We start from the raw sequence: 22,267 nt of genomic DNA on the forward strand, positions 1-22,267 counted from the left end.
ATGCCCACATCTCTGACCTGGGCCTGCTGCAGTGTTCCAATGACCATCAACACAAGCTCCAGGAACAGCACCTCATTTTCCAATTAAGCACTCTACAGCCTTACGGACTGAATATTGAGTTCAATAATTTCAGAGCATGACTGGTCTTTTTTATTTTTATTTTATTTTATTTCATCTTTTTTTTACCATGTGCCTGCCTACTCGGTTTTTTCATGTTTGTGCTTTTTCTAGGGTTGTTCATTATAATGTCATTAACACCCTCTCTGCATTAATGCTTTGTCTTTCACTATACCATTAGCACACTCTCCTTGTCTTTGCCTGTGACCTCCTTGTCAGTTAATCTCTCCAGCCCACCGTCCTATCACACACCTTGCATTTTGTTCTCTTCACCCCCCACACCCGACCCCCACTTTACTTGCTTAAAACCTATTACATTTCTTACCTTTGCCAGTTCTGATGAAGCGTCACAGACCTGAAACGTTAACTCTACTTCTCTCTTCACAGATACTGCCTGACCTGCTGAGTATGTCCAGCACTTTGTTTTTCTCCCCTCCACACTTGGTTCATGATCCCCTTCTGACATCCCCCCCATGTGAGGTCAGAGGACCTTCAATGAGAGCTGTGGAGCCACCCTCAACACCATGGAGCAAGCCATCGGTCTCCTCAAACAATGCTTGAGGCAATCTCTGCAGTACATGACCGAGATGGTCTCCATATTTGTAGTGGTGTGCTGTGTCCTCCACAGCCTAGCCTTCTGAGGGCTCAACCCATTACTGCCTGGGATCCATAGGCCACCTCAGAAGGAGGAGAATGTGGCAGCAGGGAAACCATATCTACCACATACAACTGGACAGAATGAGAGGGGCTGCATTGTGAGGCTTTGATTTAGCTAAAAGAACTTCCAACCCCAACATGGACCCAGCATTCCCCAACTCTGCATCCATATCGCACTCCACATTACAAAGTCCCCTTAGCCAACATCAATCAATGAAGATCAACAGCAGATTTCTTTACCTCAACAACTTTATCCAGCAACATATTAATAATACAAATAAAACAAAAGTAATCACCCTCGTACAGCCCCCTAGTGTCTGTCATGCAGGTGCCTTTGCCTGACTTAGTGTTCCTATGTGGGGCTATCCGAGTGGCTACAGCATCGCAGGTGGTAGGCTGCTGGCTTTCACTTGGGGAGACTGCAGATGGCCTTGCAGGATGACCTTGACAAGATCTGGGCCTTGAGGGCCCATCTTCAGTCAGCACCACCTCGACATGAGTAGCAGCAGTCTGGGCTGGCTGGCTGAGACAACAGCAGGGTCACTGACGGAGGGGTAAGTGATGGGAGCATGAATGTTGTCATCCTGAGAGAGGGCAGCAGATTCGTGCTCCACGGAGCCAGTGCCAATCCTCCATGGTGGAACCTCAGCAATCCTCATAATCTGCTGGTGCACAATTTACTGGACTGCTGTGAGAGCCTGCATGCCCCATTGAGCACTGAGATCCACACTCACGATGGCAGCATTCTGAGCCAGCAGGCCAGCTGTCATGGATTTCATGACCTCTGTCTGAGCTTCCATTGCAGCACTGAGACATAGGGAGGCCCTCACCTATGCTGCAGTGGAAGCCCAGAAAGGGATGAGCAGATGCTCATCTTGGGGTGGTCTGACAGTGTTGCAATGGAGATGTTCACCACTTCCACAGTAGAAAGGATGGGCTCCAAACTCTGTGCAATGCCCACTCCCAAATTGGAGCTGGGCTCCTGCATACTCCTTGCTGGTGTGTGGAGACTGTTTGGCAAGCCTGCCAATGCACCAAGCATCTCGAAAAATATTGACATCAGTGTTTTCCTGTAGTCTTCTCAACAAGGTCTTCATCTGAGTCCCCGGAACGGCAGAACTCGTCTGCAACCTCATCCTCTGAGGATTTCACACAAAAGTTGACCTATCCCCCTGACATGGCTGCAGCCCACTTGTGCCTGGTGACTCACCACGTGCTGATCCCAACTCGACACTAGTTTCTAAAGTTCAGGCAGTACCAGTATCCAAGCCGGTGAGTTTAAGGTCAAGTGACGATGCCTTTTCTTCACTGTCGTGGGGTTGCCCTTCCTCTTCCTCATGGCCCTCGGAGACTGAGCAGCCATCAATTACTGACTATCTGAAAGCACAAAAGCATAAGGGCAGGGTGGGGGTGAGGGAACGGTTTGGCGAGGAAAGCAGGAGTTCCACAGTCACTCCATCTGCAGTTTACATTTCATGGCATCTTTCAGGATGAGGGTGAGGAGTGAGTGGAGAAGGGGCAAAGGCAGCAACTTACCATCATCCACAATGGCCTCAGCAGTGTTGGGTGCTACTGGCTCTTTGGCATTGGCCCCATTTATTCGTTGCACCATCTCCTCCAGGGTGCTGACATGATGGTCCTCCGCCAGTCCTCTGGCTTTCCCTCCTGTTGAGTGCTACCGTCTCTGGCAAGAGAAAGGACCGAATGCCAGTGACTGTGTGTCACAGTGCTTGGGTGATGCGCCTGCCATAGCTGAATAGCTGTGGGTTTGCAGAGACATGGAGAGGTGTGTGTGGGTGAGGTGTAATGTCAGGATGTTAGGGGTGAATCCTGGGTGCCAGGGTGTATTTCTGTGTGAGTGATAGGTGTGTGGTGCAGTGAGCATTGTGAGAAGTGGGTGATGTGGTGGATCTAAGATGTGATGTGCAGCTGCTTTTACTCACGTTGACCACCAGAGTGAAGTAATTGAACCTTTTTCATCACTGCTGCCATGTCCTCAGGGTGACGCTCTGGGCATTAACTGCCCTTGCCACCTGCTCCCGTTCCCTTCTGAGGGTCTATCTGGAAGGCTTCCTGCTCCCCAGTGGAAACATTGCATCTCTCCTGGCCTCCAGCTGGCTGACCAGTGCCCCCAGGATGGCATCACTGAATCGGGGAGCCCTCTCCCCAGTGTGGTGCGGCATCTTCCTTCAACATTAGTCTTCCAAAGTGATTATCCAGCAGCCTTCTCTCCACGAGTGAAGTTTCCCTTTTATAGGACTGTGTCCTTAAGCAAGGATGGCTGCCTCGGGCAGATGGTTTGATTGTAATGCTACTCAGCCCCCTCTGGTACACAGAAGCCGCCATTAGCGCTAAAGAGAGGAATAAAACTGGACCTGCTTGGGACCATACTACAATCATGGAAATAGGTGGGGGGACCGAATTTATGTGCTGCCCACCTCATTTGGAACTGGCAAGGGCAGGTCATAAATCGCGATTCCCATACCCAAAAACAGGGTACACAAATTTCTAGCCCTTGGCCTCTCTCCTCCTATTGACTTCCATCACTAAAGTCTCCAGCGCTGCATCTGTTAACATAAGAGCCCTCTCTCTTCCCTGGAGTTCCATTTATTCAGTTTCTCCCTGCAGCCAATTGCAGTACTGGCAGTCAGCAGCAGCTTCCTTCTTAGTGCAGCTTCCTTTTAAGAGGAGCAGGCTGCCTTTAAGTTAGCTGGAACACATGTTCACCTTGCACACTGCTGGATAACCTGTTGGGTGTTTAACCAGCCAACAGTGTGGGGCACACTCAGCTCAACACTACAGTTAGACAAATAAGAAGGCAGTATGAGGTTTGTGTGCTGCCTACCTCAACGGGACTGGGCAAGGGCAGATTGCAAATTGTGGCTCCCACACCCAAAAATGGGAGGGAATTAATTTTAAGTCCCCTGTATGTAAAATCATGGGAGATTGACAAGCAGTGCACTATATATTTATAGATTAAATGAATCCTGAGAGGTCTCACTGGGCAACAGTCTCATTCAGGGGTTCAAATACCTCATACTCAATGAGGGAAGTTTGAACAATTTAAAAACATTATCCAACCTCTGACTTTGTCAATTGTGCTTTGTTAGTGCTTGCTCCAGTCTTCGCTCCCCCTCTCCTGAAAGTGCCGATTTCTGCAGAAGTATGATTCCTCTTGCATCAGCTGTATCCCAATATTTTAATTAATTGATCATTCTTCAGTAATTACCATGGAGCTTTTCATTTTCTTCCCTTCAACAAAATCTAGTGTCCCTGCAGTCATAAACCCCAGTCCAAAAAGAGGATTGAACCTGGGACCTTACATTATTTATTTCTACACTTAACAGCACATTTACCTACTTACTTTACCATTACATGAAGCTCTACCATAGAGATCCAGCAATCCTATATCATCAGTGCCAATAACATTTTTTCAAGACCCAATGCGACTCTGCATATAAGCCCCATATTTCTAAAATATAGCACAATGTGCATATAATATTCAATGCGTGATAGAGTATGCTTTGTTAATGAGAACCATACAAACGTAAACCCAAAAAAACATTATTTTATATTATTTGCTTTTTTAATAGAACTGATGAGCTATTTCAATAACTGAAAAAATGAGCACATCCAGGCTCTTACCTCAGCTTGTATCCAGGTCATTTTAACTTGGAAGAAGCTGTAACAAGTAGATAATTCATTATTATAAATCCACCCAATTAAACAAGATGGTTGATTGACATGGGGAGTTATCTCAGCAGGAGAAGGTTCCTTTTGCATCTCGTTCTCTGAAGAAGAAGCGGTTTCCTTTTCTACCTCATCCTCTGCGGAAGAATCAAGTTCCTGTTCAATCTCGTCTTCTGAAGAAGGATAAGGTTCCATTTCTGTCATATTCTCTGGAGAATGAGAAGGTTCTACTTCTGACTCATGCTCTGAAGTGGGATAAGTTTCCAGCTCAGGAAAAGGTAGTATTTTGTTCTTATTCAGAAAGGGATAAGGATGAAGATAAGGATGAGGATGAGGACGGGTCTCAGGTATAATTACATTGCCTTTTGTAGGAAAGCTATGAGGAGGGGCTACAAGATAAGTACGAGCAAAATCTTGGTTAAAAGGTGGTTTGTTTTGAGAATGAAAAGAATGTGGATAGTGAAAAGATGGCTCTGGGTTATTGTTCTTAGACAAAGGAATAGGATAGGGATAAGCTGCTATGGCATTGCCCTCAGGCAAAAAACTAGAATGGGGATAAGGTGCCATCACATTGTTGCCCTCAGGCAAAGGACTAGAATGGGATGAAGTTACCTCTGGGTTGTTCTCAGGCAAAGGAATAGGATGGGAATAACGTAGCTCTGGGTTATTGTTCTCAGAAAAAGGAATAGGACGAGGATAAAATTTCATTTGAATATTGTTCTCAGATAAATGGTGACGAAGAGACTGCGCTTTTTTCTCATTCAATCGACTTGCTGTATTCCGAATACTGACAGTTGCTGTTAAATTAATAAGATAAACAAGTTGAAAAAAATCATGAAGAGCCCTAAAAGTCTTTTATTTACTTCCATTTAAAGACATTGGTTCTTTACAATTTGGCTAAATTCTAGCTAATTATAAGGTTACTTTAAACTGCTCAATTTGTCTTTCAGAAGAAGTGTTAAACTAAGGCTCTATCTGCCTGTTGGATGGACAGAAAAGATCCCATAGCACTATTTTGAAAAACAGTAGGGGTTTTATCCCCAGTATCCTGGCCAATATTTATTTCTCAATCAACATCACTAAAAACCAATTATCTGTTCATTATCACATTGCTGTTTTTCGGAGCTTGCTGCGCACAAATGGGCTGCCACATCTGCTACATTGCAACAGTGAGTACAGTTCAAAAGTACTTCATTGACTCTAAAGTGCTTTGGGACATCCTGCGGTTATAAAAGGCTATATAAATGCAGTTCTTGCTTTTAAAAAAATATTTGAGACATGTACTGCCTCAGAGATTATTTAAGTTATGTAATTTAAAGGATAAAGCAATTTTTTAAGTTATTACAGAAATGTTATAAATCATAGGTACAACACAGATCAAGCTAGTGACAGAGCATTTAATACAGATGGCTGTAATATGCACCTTATTGGTTAATATAAGTTATGGTAAAGCAGAAATATACCTCAGAATTTTTAAACATATAACAGCAAATCTATAAGCTGCAAAAAATGTAGAGAAATTATTAATAAGAGCAACAAGTAACAATATGAACATATGAATTAGGAGCAGGAGTAGGCCACTCGACCCCTCAAGCCTTCTCTGCCATTCAATATGATCATGGCTGATCTGATTGTAACCTTGACTCCACATTCCTGCCTATCCCCAATAACCTTTCACCCCACCTTGCTTATCAAGAATTTATTTACCTTTGCCTTAAAAATATTTTTACATTTTGCTTCCATAGCCTTTTCAGGAAGAGAGTTCCAAAGACTCATGACCCTCTGAGAGAAAGAATTTCTCCTCATCTCTGTCTTAAATGGTTACCCGTTGTCTTAGACTCTCCCACAAGGGGAAACATCCTTTTCACATCTACCCTGTCAAAACCCCTCAGGATCTTATATGTTTCAATCAAGTTGCCTCTTACCCACCTAAACTCCAGCGGATACAAGCCTAGCCTGTCCAACCTTTCCTCATAAGACAACCCTCCCATTCCAGGTATTAGTCTAGTAAACCTTCCTGAACTACTTCCAACGCATTTACATCCTTCCTTATATAAGAAGATCAATGTTGTACACAGTACTATAGATGTGGTCTCACCAATGCCCCGTATAACTGAAGCATAACCTCCCTACTTTTGTATTTATTTGCCTTTGCAATAAACAATAACATTCTATTAACTTTCCTAATTACTTGTTGAACCTGCATACTAACTTTTTGCGATTCATGCACTCGGACACCCAGATCCCTCTGCATCTCAGAGCTCTGCAATCTCTCACCATTTAGATATTATGCTTCTTTTTGATTCTTTCTGCCAAAGTGGACAATTTCCCACTTTTCCACATTATACTCCATTTACCAGACCTTTTCCCACTCGCTTAACCTATCTATATCCCTTTGTAGCCTCCTTATGTCCTCTTCGCAACTTATTTTCCTACCTATCTTTGTGTCATCAGCAAACTTAGCAATCATACCTTCAGTCCCTTCATCCAAGTCATTTATATAAATTGTAAAAGGTTGAGACCCCAACACAGATCCTTGCGGCACACCACGTGTTACATCTTGTCAACCAGAAAATAACCCATTTATGCCTACTCTCTGTTTCCTGTTAGCTAGTCAATCTTCTATCCATGCCAATATGCTACTCCCTACACCATGAGTTTTTATTTTCCGCAATAACCTTTGATGTGGCATCTTATCAAATGCCTTCTGGAAAGCTAAGTACAGTATATCCATTGGTTCCCCTTTGTCCATAGCACATGTTACTTTTTCAAAGAACTCCAATAAATTGGTTAAACATGATTTCCCTTTCATAAAACTATGTTGACTCTGCCTGATTACCTTGAATTTTTCTAAGTTTCCTGCTACAATGTCTTTAATAATAGGTTCCAATATTTTCCCTAAGGCAGATGTTAAGCTAACTGGCCTGTAGTTTCCTGCTTTCTGTCACCCTCCTTTTTTGAATAAAGGATTTACATTCGCTATTTTCCAATCAAATGGAACCTTCCCCGAATCTAGGGAATTGTGGAAAGTTAAAACCAACGCATCAACTATCTCACTAGCCACTTCTTTTAAAACCCTAGGATGAAGTTCATCAGGACCTGGGGACTTGTCCGCCCGCAGCTCCAACAATTTGCTCAGTACCACTTACCTGGTGATTGTAATTTTCTTGAGTTCCTTCCTCCCTTTCATTTCCTGACTTACAGTTATTTCTGGGATGTTATTTGTATCCTCGATAGTGAAGACCGATGCAAAATATCTGTTCAATTCATCTGCCATTCTCCTTATTTTCCTTTATTAATTCCCCAGACTCACTTTCTATAGGACCAACCCTCACTGTGTTAACTCTTTTGTTTTTAAAATATCTATAGAAACTCTTATTATCTGTTTTTATATTTCAGATAGGTTCCTCACGTACTCTAATTTTTCCCTCCTTATCAATCTTTTAGTTATTCTTTGCTGTTCTTTATATTCTGTCCAATCTTCTGACCTGCCAGCCATCTTTGCACAATTATATGCTTTTTCTTTAAATTTGATACTATCTGTGACTTTTCTAGTTAACTATGGATGGTGGGTCCTCTCCTTGGAATTTTTCTTACTCATTCGAATGTATCTATTCCATATATTCTGAAATATCCCCTTAAATATCTGCCACTGCATCTCTATTGACCTATCCCTTAACCTAATTTGCCAGTTCACTTTGGCTAGCTCTGCTTTCATGCCCTCATAATTGCCCTTATTTAAGTTTAAAATACTAGCCTTGGACCCATGCTTCTCTCCCTCAAACTGAATGTAAAATTCAATCATATTATGACCGCTGCTACCTAGAGGCGCCTTCACTATGAGGTCATCAATTAATCCTGTCTCATTGCACAACACCAGGTCTAGTATAGTCTGCTCTCTGGTTGGCTCCAGTAGTGCTGTTCCAAGAAACTATCCCGAAAACATTCTATGAGCTCCTCATCTAAGCTAATTTTGCCCATCTGTTTTTTCCAGTCTATATGTAGGTTAAAATCCCCCATGATTATTGCCATACCTTTCTGACAAGCTCCCATTATTTCTTCCTTTATATTCTGTCCTACTGTGTGGTTACTGTTAGTGGGCCTGTACACCACTCCCACGAGTGACTTCTTGCCTTTATCATTTCTAATCTCTACCCAGAGCGCTTCTACATCCTAGTTTCCTGAACGTAGGTCATCCCTCTCTAATGTGCTAATACCATCATTAATTAACAGAACATCTTTTCCTAGCTTCCTTCCTTCCTAAATGCCATGTACCCTTCAATATTCAGGTCCCAATCTATGTCACCTTGCAGCCATGTCTTTGTAATAGCTATCAGATCGTACCTGTATATTTCTATTTGCGCTCTCAGTTCATCTGTTTTGTTTCAAATGCTACATGCATTCAGATACAAAGTTTTAGTTTTGTCCTTTTATTATTTTTTAACATCTAGCCTTGACTGCTGACTTACTCTTAGATATGTACTCACTATCCCATTCTGTCACAGTCTGTTTATCATTTCCCATATTAATACCTTTCTCTATTACCTTGTCTCTACTCTTTGATTTACCACATCTTCCCAAAGTTGATCCCTTGCCCCCACTATTTAGTTTAAAACCCTCTCTACTTCCTAGTTATGTAGCTCACTAGAACACCAGCCCCAACACAGTTCAGGTACAGGCCGTCCCAACGGTACAGCCCCCACTTTCTCCAGTACCAATGCCAGCGCTCCATGAACCGGAACTCACTTCTACCATATCAGTCTTTGAGCCATGCATTAATTTCTCTATTTGCCCTATGCCAATTTGCACGTGGCTCAGGTAATAATCCAGAGAGTATTACCTTTGAGGTTCTGCTTCTTAATTTGGTGCCTAGCTCTTCATACTGACTATGCAGAACCTCCTTCCTTGTCCTGTGTATGTCATTGGTACCTACATGGACCACGATGACTGGATCTTCCCCACCCACTGTAAGTTCTTCTCCAGCCCCAAACCATAGCACCAGACAGGCAACGCAGCCTTCTGGACTCCCATTCTTTGCTGCAGAGAACAGTGTCAATCCCCCTCACTGTAATGTTCTCTACTGCCACTACATTCCTTTTTGCCAGTTAGCTCATCCACCTGCAGCCCTCACTCTCATCCAAACAAGTAGAAAAAACCTCAGACCTGTTGGACAATCGCAAAAGACTGAGGCTCCTGTACCCCTGCCCTCTGGGTTCCTTTACCTGTCTCAGCTGCAGCCACACTCTCCTGTCCCTGATCACTGACCAAATCAGAAGACCCTATCCTAAGGGATGTGACTGCCTCCTCATACAAAGTGTCCAGGTAACTTTCCTCCTCCCTGATGTGCCGCAGTGCCTGCAGCTTGGACTCCAGCACAATGACTCTGAGCCGAAGCTCCTTGAGGCACAAACACTTGCTGCAGATGTGTTTGTCCTGGATCATACTGGCATCCAAGAGCTCCCACATGCTGTAGCTGTGACTCATCACCTGTCCTGCCAACCTTAATGTGTTTTAATTAACTACTTAATTATTTTATTCAATTATTTATTTTCACTTTTTGTATATATTATTAAACTTACCACCAGTTCCTGTACTATTTTAAAACTTAGAAATAGACTGGACCTTAACCACTTACCAGATACTCACCAAACAGGTAGCTTCTTCCCTGTAGTGGGGTGAGAACAAAATCCTAAGGGTGAAAAAGTTAGAAAAAGCAAAGGAGCACCTCCTTCCCCAACTCCCTCAACTCACTGAAATCCGAGCACTCTTTTCAAGTCGCACTGAGATGCCTGTATTTCTATGTTCTGAAACTAAAGAGATTCGCTGAGCCCCAGGTACAGAAAAAACATTTCAAGCTAGTTTCCTTAATTAACAAATTACAGCTACTCCCCAGTGGATAGCTAGTATATCCATGCTTAACAATGGGAAACTATGAATGATCAATCAGCCAAGGTGAACCGGTATCAGAGAACTAGCTTGGCAAGTCGATGCTGCTGGAAATTGTAATGTGAAAATTATTGGGAAATTCAACAGACCAGAGGCATAAAAGGGGCAAACTAAAGGGAATGGTTAAAGCAGAAGTCATTTCATTGAGTTAAAAGTGAATTTTATGCAGTCGGCAGAGGTCCTGATGCCAGACCAAAAAGGCGGGGGGAACCCCGCCTCAGCCGTTTGGGGGACCCCCGGCTGCATATCATGGCGCTCGGGCAATTAACTGCCTGCGCCGGGTCCCTGTCTCTTTAAGGAGGTAAATCCCGCCTTCAAGAGTTGCCAGCCAATCAGAGGGCCGGCACATCAGCAGTCCCAGCAGCACCACCTGGTGGCCACTCTGCACTTTCTTATATTCTTATTAGCCATAATTCTAGAGTTCTGACAGGCCATTACATTCTGAATTTTATTGTAGACTAAGTTTTGCCAGCAAAAGTCATGCCTTTCAGAGGAAGAAGACCAAAATAGTCAGGATTCCATTCCTTGCACATACCGACTTGGACATCAAGAAACAGAAGGCGCTTAATGGCATTCACAGTGCTATTTTGTGACCTTCAGGAATGAGAAGAACAATGGATGGGGGAAGTGGGGAGGGAATAGACTTTGGTAAAAAGCAGCTCATGAGAATGGATCACAAGCTCTGATCTGACTATGAAACAATAAGGTTCCTGCTTCATAGGACTATGGCATAAGTGAGTAAATGTGGCAATACCAGCTGATTTAAAGACTTTGTTTATTAATATCTACTGAAAGTGTCCTCAAATTACTTGAGTTTAACTCATATTTCATAACATGGCCCAGATAGATTCATAGATTATAGCACAGAAGGCCATTCAGCCCATCATGTCTGTGCCAATTCCTTGAAACAGCTAGTCCCACAACCCAGCTTTTTCCCCACAACCATGAAAATTAATTACTCTTTCAGGCAGTGCATTCCAGATCACAACATCTCAATGTGTAAACATTTCCTCATGTTGCCTCTGATTCTTTTGCCAGCCACCTTAAATCTTTATCCTCTGGTTACTGACCCTTCTGCAGCTCCAAATCCTTGTCATCCTTCCTAAAGTGTGGTGCCCAAAATCAAACACTATACTCCAGCAGGGGCCTAACCAGTCTTTTATAAATGTTTAGCATAATTTCCTTGCTCTATTCCTCAATAAAGTCAAGGATCCTATGGGTTGGATTTTCGCTGCAGTGTCTCGATCCCAACACTGGACTGAATTCCAAGTCGGAAGAGCGGAACTGCTGATGGTGGGACTGTGGAAGCAATTTTGGAGGTGATGGCCAATTAAGAGGCCACCTCCAGGAGCCCCCAGGAGCCCCCCCACCCCCCCAATTAAGAATGGTGGGCGTGCTCTGAAGGTTGCAGGGCCCATAGGAGGCCCTCCAGCACCAACAGATCAGCAGACCCACTGTCAGATGTAGGAATTGCCGATGTAGGTAGTAGAAAGAGAAGGCATCTCAAGATGGAGGCGCCCTGTGAAGACTTTTAAAAGTTTAAAATTACAAATAGACCACAACTGCCAGGCCATCATTGTGAAGGGAGTGCCCCCCTATAGAATGGCTGTGGCCTCAGCTGTGGCCCTCTGCGAATTGTGGCTGTTGGGCAGGTTAAATTTTAGAATGAAGCACAAACACACTGGTCTGCTGCCAGGAGGCTGCCTCCATTGTTCAGACGGGTTTCGGCCTCAGCGGGAAGCCTGCATGTCAACTGTAAAAATTCCAGTAGGTGTCAGTAGAGTGGCCTTAATAGGCCCTTTAGGTTGCCTAATGGACTAACCTGCTGCTTGTGGGTGGGTATCCATCACTCACCACCCCTCCCCTCCCCATTCCAGCCTGTTCAAAAATGGCCCAGAGGTGGGAAAATAGTAGCAAATTGGCATGCTGGCTGGCAGCGGGAAATTGCTGGCCCTCCTGTCTCTGTGCTCGCCTCTGCTGCCCTTCGAAAATCCAGCCCCATATTTTTTGTAACAGCCTTCTCAACTTGTTCTGTTGCCTTCAAAGATTTGTGTACATACACCTGCAGGCCTCTCTGTTCCTGCACCCCCTTTATAATTGTACTACTTAGTTTCTGGACATGAATTGTTAACTTTGTTTCTCTCTCCACAGATGTTGCCAGACCTGATGCCTGTTTCTAGTATTTTCTGTTTTATTACAGATTTCCAGCATCTGTAATATTTTGGTTTTGTATTTAGTTCATATTATCTCTCATCATTCTTCCAACTAAAATGTATCATTTCATACTCCTCTGTGTTAAATTTCATCTGCCATTTGTCCACCCAGTTCACCAGTCTATGTCCTCCTGAAGTCTGTTACTTATTGTCCTTACTATTCATTACATTTCTGAGTTTCATATCATCTGCCAGCTTTGAAATTATGCCTCATATTCCTAAATCCAGGCCATTAATATATATTAAAAAAGCAGTGTTCCTAATAGCGAACCCTGGGAAACACCACAGCACACCAGGCTGGAAAATAATCATTCACTACTACCCTCTGCTTTTTATCCCTTCGCCAATCCACTTGGGCACTGTTCCTTTAATCCCATGGGCTTTAACTTTGCCAACAAGTCTTTTATATGTTAGTTTGCCAAACTCCTTTTGAATGTCCATATCCATAACATCAACCATACCAACTTCATGAACTTTCTTCGGTACTACATCAGAGAGCTTGTTCAAATTAGTCAAACATGATTTGATTTTAACAAATTTGTATAGACTTTCATTTATCAGCTCAAATTTTTCCAAATACCAATTCATTTTGTCCTGGATTATTGTTTCAAAATTCCTCCACCAGTGAAATTAGGCCGACTGGCTCATGGTTGCCATGTTTATCCCTCTTCCCTTTGTATTTAGCCTTCATCTAACCTTCTCTGCTCTAAGGAGAATAATCCCAGCTTCCCCAATCTCTCTACAGAACATACGTACAAACAGGAGAGAGGTTCTGCATGGGGATTATGAGCAACTAGGGGCTAAATTAAAAAGCAGAACCACAAAGGTAATAATCTCTGGATTACTGCTTCAGACACGAGCAAATTGTTGTAGGGTAAATAAGATTAGGGAGTTAAATGCATTGCTCAAAGACTGTGTAAGAGAAATGGGATTTGATTCATGGGGCACTGGCACCAGTACTGGGGAAAGAGGGAACTGTATCATTGGGATGGTCTTTACTTTACCTGAACTGTGCTGGGATTGGTGTTCTGGCGAGTCGTATAACTAAGGCAGTAGAGAGGGCTTTAAACTAAATAGTGGGGGGAGGGAGCAAGTGAGGGGAGATGTGATAAATTAAAGTGAAAGGACAAGACACTGGTGCAGGGTAGTGACAAGGGTAATGATAACCAGAGTATGTCAGGAAGGGACAGAGAGTACAAACTTAAGCGTGTACAAGCAGATAAGGCCAGAGTTTGCAAAAAAGACAGAACGGAAGGCTCTGTATCTGAATGCATGCAGCATTCATAACAAAATGAATGAATTATTAGCACAAATAGAAATAAATATGTATGACCTGATAGCCATTTCAGTGACATGGTTGCAAGGTGACCATGGCTGGGGCCTGAATATTCAAGGGTATTTGATATTTCAAAAGGAACGAAGCTAGGAAAAGGTGGTAAGGTAGCTCTGTTAATTAAGGATGATATTATCATGAGAGATGACTTTAGTTCAAAAGATCAAGATGTAGAATCAGTTTGGGTAGAGATAAGAAATAGCAAAGGAAAGAAGTCACTTCTGGGAATAGTTTATAGGCCTCCTAACACTGTGGGACAGAGTACACAGGAAAAAATAATGGGCACTTGAAAGAAAGATACTGGAATAATCATGGGTAATTGTAATCTACATATAGATTGAACGAATCAGATCGGCAAAGGTAGCCTGGAAGATGAGTTTATAGAGTGTATTCAGGACAATTTCTTAGAGCAGTTCTAGTGCCAACCAGGGAGCAGGCTATTACAATCCTGGTAATGTGCAATGAGACAGGATTAATTAATGACCTCATAGTAACATGATAGAATTTCACATTCAGTTTGAGGGTGACAAGTGTAGGTCTATGACTAGTGTCTTAAACTTAAATAAAGGATATGAAGACAGAGTTGGCCAAAGTGAACTGGAAAATTAGGTTAAAAGATAGGACAGTAGAGATGCAGTGGCAGACATTTAAGGAGTTATTTCATAACTCTCAGCAAATATATATTCCAGTGAGAAAGAAAGACTCTAGGAGAAGGATGCACTATCTGTGGCTAACTAAGGAAGTTAAAGGTAGTATCAAATTGAAAGAAAAAGCATAAAATTCTGGAAAGATTAGTGGTAGATCAGACAGATTTTTAAAAACAGCAAAGAATGACTTAAAAAAGGGAGAAATTAGAGTATGACAGAAAGATAGCTAGAAATATAAAAACAGTAAGAGTTTCTACAAGTATTTAAATAGGAAAAGAGTAGCCCAAGTGAGCATTTATCCTCTAGAGAGAGAGTCTGGGAAATTACTAATGGGTAACAAGGAAAAGGCGGAAGTGTTGAACAGGTATTTTGTGTCGGTCTTCACAGTAGAAGACACAAAAAACATCCTACATAAACTTGAAAAACAAGAGGTAAAAGGGAGGGAAGAACTTAAAACAATCACAATCACCGAGGAAAAGGTACTGGGAAAACTAAAAGAGCTAAAGGTTGACCAGTCCCCAGGACCTGAAGCCCTGCATCCAAGGGTCTTAAAAGAAGGGGCTGCAGAGAGAGTAGATGAATTAGTTATGATCTTCCAAAATTCCCTAGATTTTGGAAGGGTCCCAGTGGATTGAAAAATAGCAAATGAAACACCTCTATTCAAGAAAGAAGGGAGACAGAAGGCAGGAAATTATAGGCCAATTAGCCTAACATCGGTCATAGGGAAAATGCTAGAATCCATTATTAAGGAGGCTATGGCAGGACATTTGGAAAATTATAATGCAATCAGGCAGAGTCAGCATGGTTTTGTGAAAGGGAAATCATGTTTGACTAATTTATTAGAGTTCCTTTAGGAAGTAACAAGCAACGTGGATAAAGGGGAACCTGTAGATGTGGTGTACTTGGATTTACAAAAGGCATTTGATAAGGTCCCACATCAAAGGTTACTACACAAGAATTTTCTTTAGTGAAAGCTAAAGGAAAAATATCACAAGCCACCCCCTCCCTGCTTGCTCTGCCACCCTCCACCCCCGCTTGCTCTGCCCCTCCGCTCGCTCTGCCCCCCTGCTCTCTCCCCTCCTCGCTGCTCGCTCCACCCCCTCCTTGCCACTTGCTCCCACCTCTTGCTGCTCACTCCCCCCTCTGCTCTTTCCCCTTCCTCACCACTAGCTACCCCCTCCGCTTACTCCCCACCTCCTCGCTGTTTGCTCTGCCCACCCTGCTCGCTCCCCTCCTCGCTGCCCCCCCTCCCGCATGTTCCCCACTTCCTCTTCGCTTGCTCGTTCATCCTGTTGTGACATTAGTGCGCAGTGACGTCAGTGCACATGGTGACATCGGTGCGTGGTGATGTCAGGATGTGCATGCACGGATTAATGTTGGCAGGATGACGTAGGCGATTGGATTGTGTCAGGAGCTTTATGCGAGCTACTCAAAGGCCAACATGAGCTACCAGTAGTTTGTGATCGACATGTTGGCAACCCTTGGTGTAGAGGGTAATATATTAGCATTACTAGAGGATTGGTTAGTTAACAGGAAGCAGAGAATGGGGATAAATGGGTAATTTTCAGGTTGGCAAGATGTGACTAGTCGAGTGCCACAGGGATCAGTGCTGGGGCATATTTACAATTTATATAAAGGAATTGAATGAAGGGACCAAATGTATGGTAGCTAAATTTGCAGATGACAGAAAGATAGATAGGAAGGTAAGTTGTCAAGAAGACATAAAGCATCTACAAAGGGATATAGATAGGTTAAGTGAGTAAGTTAAAAATTGGCAAATGGAGTATAATGTGGAAAAATATGAACTTGTCCACTTTAGCAGGAAGAACAGAAAAGCAAACTATTATTTGAATGGAGAGAGACTGCAGAACTCTGCGGTACAGAGGGATCTTGGTGTCCTGGTATATGAATCACAAAAAGTTAGTATGGTAAGTGATTAGGAAGACAAATGGAATGTTGCTGTTTATTGCAAGGGGAATATAATATAAAAGTGGGGAAGTTTTGCTACAGCTGCACAGGGCCTTGGTGAGACCACATCTGGAGTACTGTGTATACATTTGGTCATACTTAAGAAAGGATAAAATTGCATTAGAAGCAGTTCAGGGAAGGTTCACTTGACTGATTCCTGGGATGAAGAGGATACCTTAGCAGGGAAGGGTGAACAGGTTGGGCCTATACCCACTGGAGATAGAAGAATGAGAGGTGATCTTATTGAAACATACAAGATCCTGAGGGGACTTGACAGAGTGAATGCTAGAAGGATGTTTCCACTTGTGAGGGAGTCTAGAACTAGGGGACACAGTTTAAAAATAAAGGGTCTCCCATTTAAGACAGAGATGAGGAGAAATTTTTTCTCTCAGAGGGTAGTTAGTCTGTGAAATTATCTTTCCCAGAGAGCAGTAGAAGCTGGGTCCTTGGATACATTCAAGGCTGCATTAGGTAGATTCTTGATAGACAAGGGAGTCAAGTGTTATTGGGGGCAGACAGGAAAGTGGAGTTGAGGCCACATTCAGATTAGCCATGTTCTTATCAAATGATAGAGCAGGCTTGAGGGGCCGAATGGCCAACTCCTGCTCCTAATTCATATGTTTGTATAACTGAAGTCCCTCATCCCTGGTATTATCCTGGTAAACCACTTCTGTACCATTCCCAAGTCTTAACATCCTTCCTAAAGTGTGGTACCTAGAATTGAACACAAAACTCCAGCTGAGGCCTGAACATTGATTTATAAAGGCTTTTATTTACAAAACCAAGTTTCCCATATACCTTATCAACTTGCCTTACTTTCTTCAAAGAATTGTGAATGTGCATCCCCAATTCCCTCTGCTCTGGAACCCCTCAAAATACAAATATTGATGGACAAATAAAGATGCATTGGTCCAATCAGCCTGCCCCACAGAATTGAGATACCTTGTGGATCGTGATATATATGTATTCTATGCCACCCCAAACTGTGCAATTTCCTGGGAGATGTGTAAAAACATTAAAATCCAGGCCAATTTGGGGGAAAAGAATCTGGGAAATTCCTCTCCAAACCATCTAGGTGATCAAAGCTAATCCAGAGGATCAGTCTGACCCTGAATTTCCCGAATTACCTACTTTTTGTAAGGGGTAATGTCCACCTCAACCAGAAGCAACCAGCACTGACCTAAAAGAATTCAGTGAATCAGCATCTGCCACATGAGATGGCAGCCTGTTCCAGAGATCCACTCATCTCTGGGAAAAGAACCACCTCCTGACATCTAATCTAGATCTGGATTTACACAGCTTAAAATTGTGGCCTATTTAACTGGAACAAACTGTCAACTGTAACAGAATCTATTCATTTCATCATCTTAGAAACTTCAATCAGTTCACCGTTAAGACTAAGGTTCTCTCAGTTCCAACACCTTTAGCCTATCGTGAAAGCTAGTAAGCTTCATACTGGGAATTAGTCTATAATCCCTCTTCTGCACCCTTTTCAAAGCCTCAATATCACCCACCATGTTTGGAGACCTAAACTGGACACACTGTTCCAAGTAAGGTCTGACCAGAATCTTGTGCAAAATAGTATGCCTCGTCTTATAATTAATTTCCCTATAAATGCACCCCAACATCCTAAAGCTCTAGCTATCACTTCACAGCATTGCTTCTTTAGAGATATATGCACTAGAATGACTTAAATGCTTTTCCCTGAAGGTGTATGAATGTTGAACATTTGTCCCGCCCATATGCATAACAGTACATTTATCCAAATTAAACATCATTTCCCAGTCATGAGATTAATCTCCCAACACATTGAGATCTGCCTGAAGCAGTCAAGCATCATCTATAAATCCTAGCACTCCTAAAGTAGTACACTTTTAGATTATACTGCCTGCCCACGTTGTTGTTCCCAAAGTGCATCACTTCACACTTATCCGCATTAAATTGTATCTGACATGTGTCCCATTTTACCAGTATATCTATGTCCTCCTGAAGTTAGCCAATAAAGTCCTCACTATTTGTTCTACTTGTTATTTTGCTTGTATCATTCACAAATTTCAAAATTGTATTCCCTATACTCAAGTCCAGGTAATATATATAACAAGAAAAGAAATGGTCCCAGTACAAAATATCCCTTAGCCAATTACATATCCAAGTTACCAGCATCTCCTTAAACCTATCTTTTATTTTCTGAATAGATCTGTTATGTGGTACTATATCAAATGCCTTTTGAAAGTCTGTATATACAACATCGACAGCACTACCTTCATCAATCTTCTCTGCTACTTCATCAAAGATCTCAATCAGGTTAGTCAGACACAATTTTCCTTTAAGAAATCCTTGCTGGCTGTCCCTTATTAACCATTGATGGATACAACACAAGAACATAGGAATAGCAGTAGGCCACTCAGCCCCTCAAACCTCTCCTGCCTTCCAATTAGATCATGCCTGATCTGTATCTTAACTCCATTTCCTCAACTTGGTTCCATACCCCTTAGCAACCTTACATAATAAAAATCTATCAATTTCAGTTTTGAAATGTTCAATTGACCCTTAGCCTCAACTTTATTTTGGGAGAATGTTCGAGATTTCCACTACCTTTTGTTGTGAAGAACTGCTTGATATCACACCTGAATGGTCTAGCTCAAATTTTAATGTTATGCTTTCTTGTTGTAGACTCTCTTACCAGAGGGAATAGTTTCTCTCCATCTACCCTATCAATTCCTTTAATCATTTTAAGTACCTCAATTATATCATCCATTAATCATCAATACACATTGGAGTACAAGTCTAGTTTATGCAGCCGATCCTCATAACGTAACCCTTTTAGCCCCTGCATCATTGTGGTGAATCTGCTCTGCATCTCCTCCAATGGCAATAAATCCTTCCTGTGGTTCAGTTCCCAGAACTGAACACAATGCTCTAAATGGGGTTTAACCGCAACTTTATATAACTATAAGCATTTAATCTGAACAAATCCAGAGTAATTACTTAGTTTGGAAATAATACACAAAACTTACCTTTTCTTATTATATCTGGCATGCTCCAATACTTCTGATTTTTCAGAATTTGATAACACTTTAGGTTATTATGGCAATGTAGGCAAGGTATATTCTTGTATGTTTATTTTAATGAGAAAGTATATGTGGAAAATTGGTAATCGGAAGAAATGATTTGACCTGAGATGGAGAGAGAAATAAATCTATTTGAGTGAAAGCCTGAGACCTAGGTGAAGAAATGAGCATTATGGTGAATGACTAACAGAAATAACAGAAAGAAATACAACTTATCTTGGGATAAATGAAAGACAGCAAGGGACAGAGTATTTTGGAGAAGCCGTTACTGTCTTATGTAATGACACATTCAGAATTAAGAGTTAAGAAAGGAAATATACACAAATAAGATGCTGGTACTTTAATCTCTGCTTTTAAATTAAATCTTCTCCACTAATTCGATTAGGCAGCTGAATTACTCGTAACTTTGTGACTCCATTCTATTTTTACTCTATTCTCTAAATGGGACTTTCAGCCTGAACATGCAATAGACTGAAAGACCAGAATCTCCACTCCAAGCAAGTTATGCGAACTTATAGTTCTGCAGTCAGTGGTTCTTATATATAGAGGTGAGTTTGCAGTCTTCAGCACAGCTGACAGCCTTCAGCCAGTGAAGCTCCATTGCAGAGCCGATGGTCATCTCTTCAGATGTCCATCGAATCTTGCAGTAAGTGAAAATAACTAGCTCCATAGAGCAGCCTGTAAATGAGAACAGCATATTTTGGGGTAAATTCCCCTACGTGGTATTCAGTTTTGTAATTGTTTCGCATTACATTACAAATTACTTTCCAAAATTGCTTGGAACCATCTATTTAAACAATCCAAGCCTATCTATCATTGTGGGACATAAGCATTACAGTGCTAACTGTGGCTCAGTGGTAGCACTCTCACCTCTGAGTCTGAAGTTTGTGGGCTTGGTGTCCTGGCCAATACTTATCCCTCAGTATCACTAAAACAACCAGATTATCTGGTCGTTAACACATTGCTGTTTGTGGGAGCTTGCTGTACTACCGTATTCCCTACAATGCAACAGTGACTATGCTTCAAAAGTACTTCATTGGCTGTAATGTGCTGTGGAACATTCTGAGGTCATGAAAGGTGCTATATAAATGCAAGACTCATTCTTTTTTTCTGCATGGCAACAGCCTATGGTCCAAGTCACACCCACATAGTAGCTGATACTTTGAAAGGAAGCCATCTAGCTATGAAATAGAACTGAAGGCTAAAGTTTTTCAAATCTGGATCACCTTGTTTAAATCTATAGAGTTAGAGAATACTGTGAGCTTGCATGGATTTAAAAACAAAAGATTGTTAGAATTCCTATTTAATTGATATTTTCCAACTTATTACTGAAAGTGCCTTGGACAAGCCAAGACCTTCACTTCACAGCAATAAACAGAATGAAACATGAATTTGATTGAAACTACCTGCAGCATCAATGTAGAGCAGTGCAGTGAGCAGCGAAACTGTCCTCAGTGTCATGTCTGTAAAATTCCTTTTCCGGTGCCTAAAATAAAATAAAAAGATTTAATTTTAATGCCAAAGTAATTTTACTCTTTTGAAGCAAAGCAGGAATTTCCCACTCTGTTGCTAGTTCTTTAGTATGATCATTTCATGCTGTGGCAATTATATATGTGACAAACACAGCAGCCATTTGGAACTGCAGGAACAAGATACAATTGGTTAGATCAGTATTGATGTCAAAATCACTGCTGACCAATAAATTATTGACAGGTTCTGGTTGGAGCAGAAAGACCAGGTGGGGCTGGTGAAGATTCAACAAGAAAGTATTATCATTGAAGGACTCAGATAGTAATACAAAAACTCACATTATTTCTCTACCTAACACTGTTAGTTAATTAATTTTGGATGCATATGATAAAACCAAAAGTTTGGGTTCTGGTGAATATTAAGCTCAGATAAAGACCACCCCCACCACCAAATAAAGAGAAATACAGTTCAATAAATCTGTTTAAATCCATGCTAATTGTCAGTGCATTCGAGTGATGAGTAACTCATTAACTGATTTTGGTCGGAATCTATATATATCTATAAAAAAGAATAACAGGACAAAGTGTTTTGTTCAGCACAGAAACCATTGAAAGCACACAATGAAACAATTAGCATTGATGTCTTTTTTTAAAACTTGATTTTATAGTGTCTGCCAATTACTTATTAACGTAAAATGTGTTTAAACTTCAGCAGAAATGCAAAATACCACAGATGCTGAACATCTGAAAAAAGAACAGAAAATGCTGGAAATACTCAGCAGGTCTGGCAGCATTTGTGGAGAGAAAAAGCCTTTGTCAGAATTGATCTGAAATTTTAACTTGGTTTCTCTCTCTTCATTTGCAGCCTGACTTGCTGAGTTTTTCCAGCATTTTCTATTTTTTAATTTAAAAACTTCCTTTGAAATGGACCAGAGTTGCAGGTTTACTGCAATAATATTCAAGCTGCAGAAGGGTAGAGATTCTGTTTTGGGTGCAATCAGAGATCTGGGTGCCAATTGTGCCCAAAATTGTGTTAGTTTTCAGAAGTGCATTTTGCTCTCCAGTTTCCAATCAAACCCACTTGCATATCGACCAATGTAAAATCTGCCATGAAGCAGTGCAAACAGACAGCTGCTGGAACATAATTTTTTGAAAA

General features: G+C 41.8%; 1 protein-coding gene across 1 annotated transcript in view; it reads right to left on the minus strand.

The window, feature by feature from the left end:
* Positions 1-21,265, minus strand: part of LOC137379606 (uncharacterized) — a 33,904-nt gene extending 12,639 nt beyond the window's left edge. The window contains exons 1-2 of the mRNA XM_068050671.1: positions 21,049-21,265; positions 4,420-5,261 (exon numbers count right to left, since the gene is read on the minus strand). Of these exons, the coding sequence (XP_067906772.1) occupies positions 4,420-5,261; positions 21,049-21,103 (897 nt within the window). The 5' untranslated portion in view covers positions 21,104-21,265. The remainder of the gene's footprint in view (positions 1-4,419; positions 5,262-21,048) is intronic.
* Positions 21,266-22,267: the final 1,002 nt, after the last annotated feature.

The sequence above is a fragment of the Heterodontus francisci genome, chromosome 18, assembly GCF_036365525.1.
Source record: "Heterodontus francisci isolate sHetFra1 chromosome 18, sHetFra1.hap1, whole genome shotgun sequence".
NCBI classification, from domain to species: Eukaryota; Metazoa; Chordata; class Chondrichthyes; order Heterodontiformes; family Heterodontidae; genus Heterodontus; species Heterodontus francisci.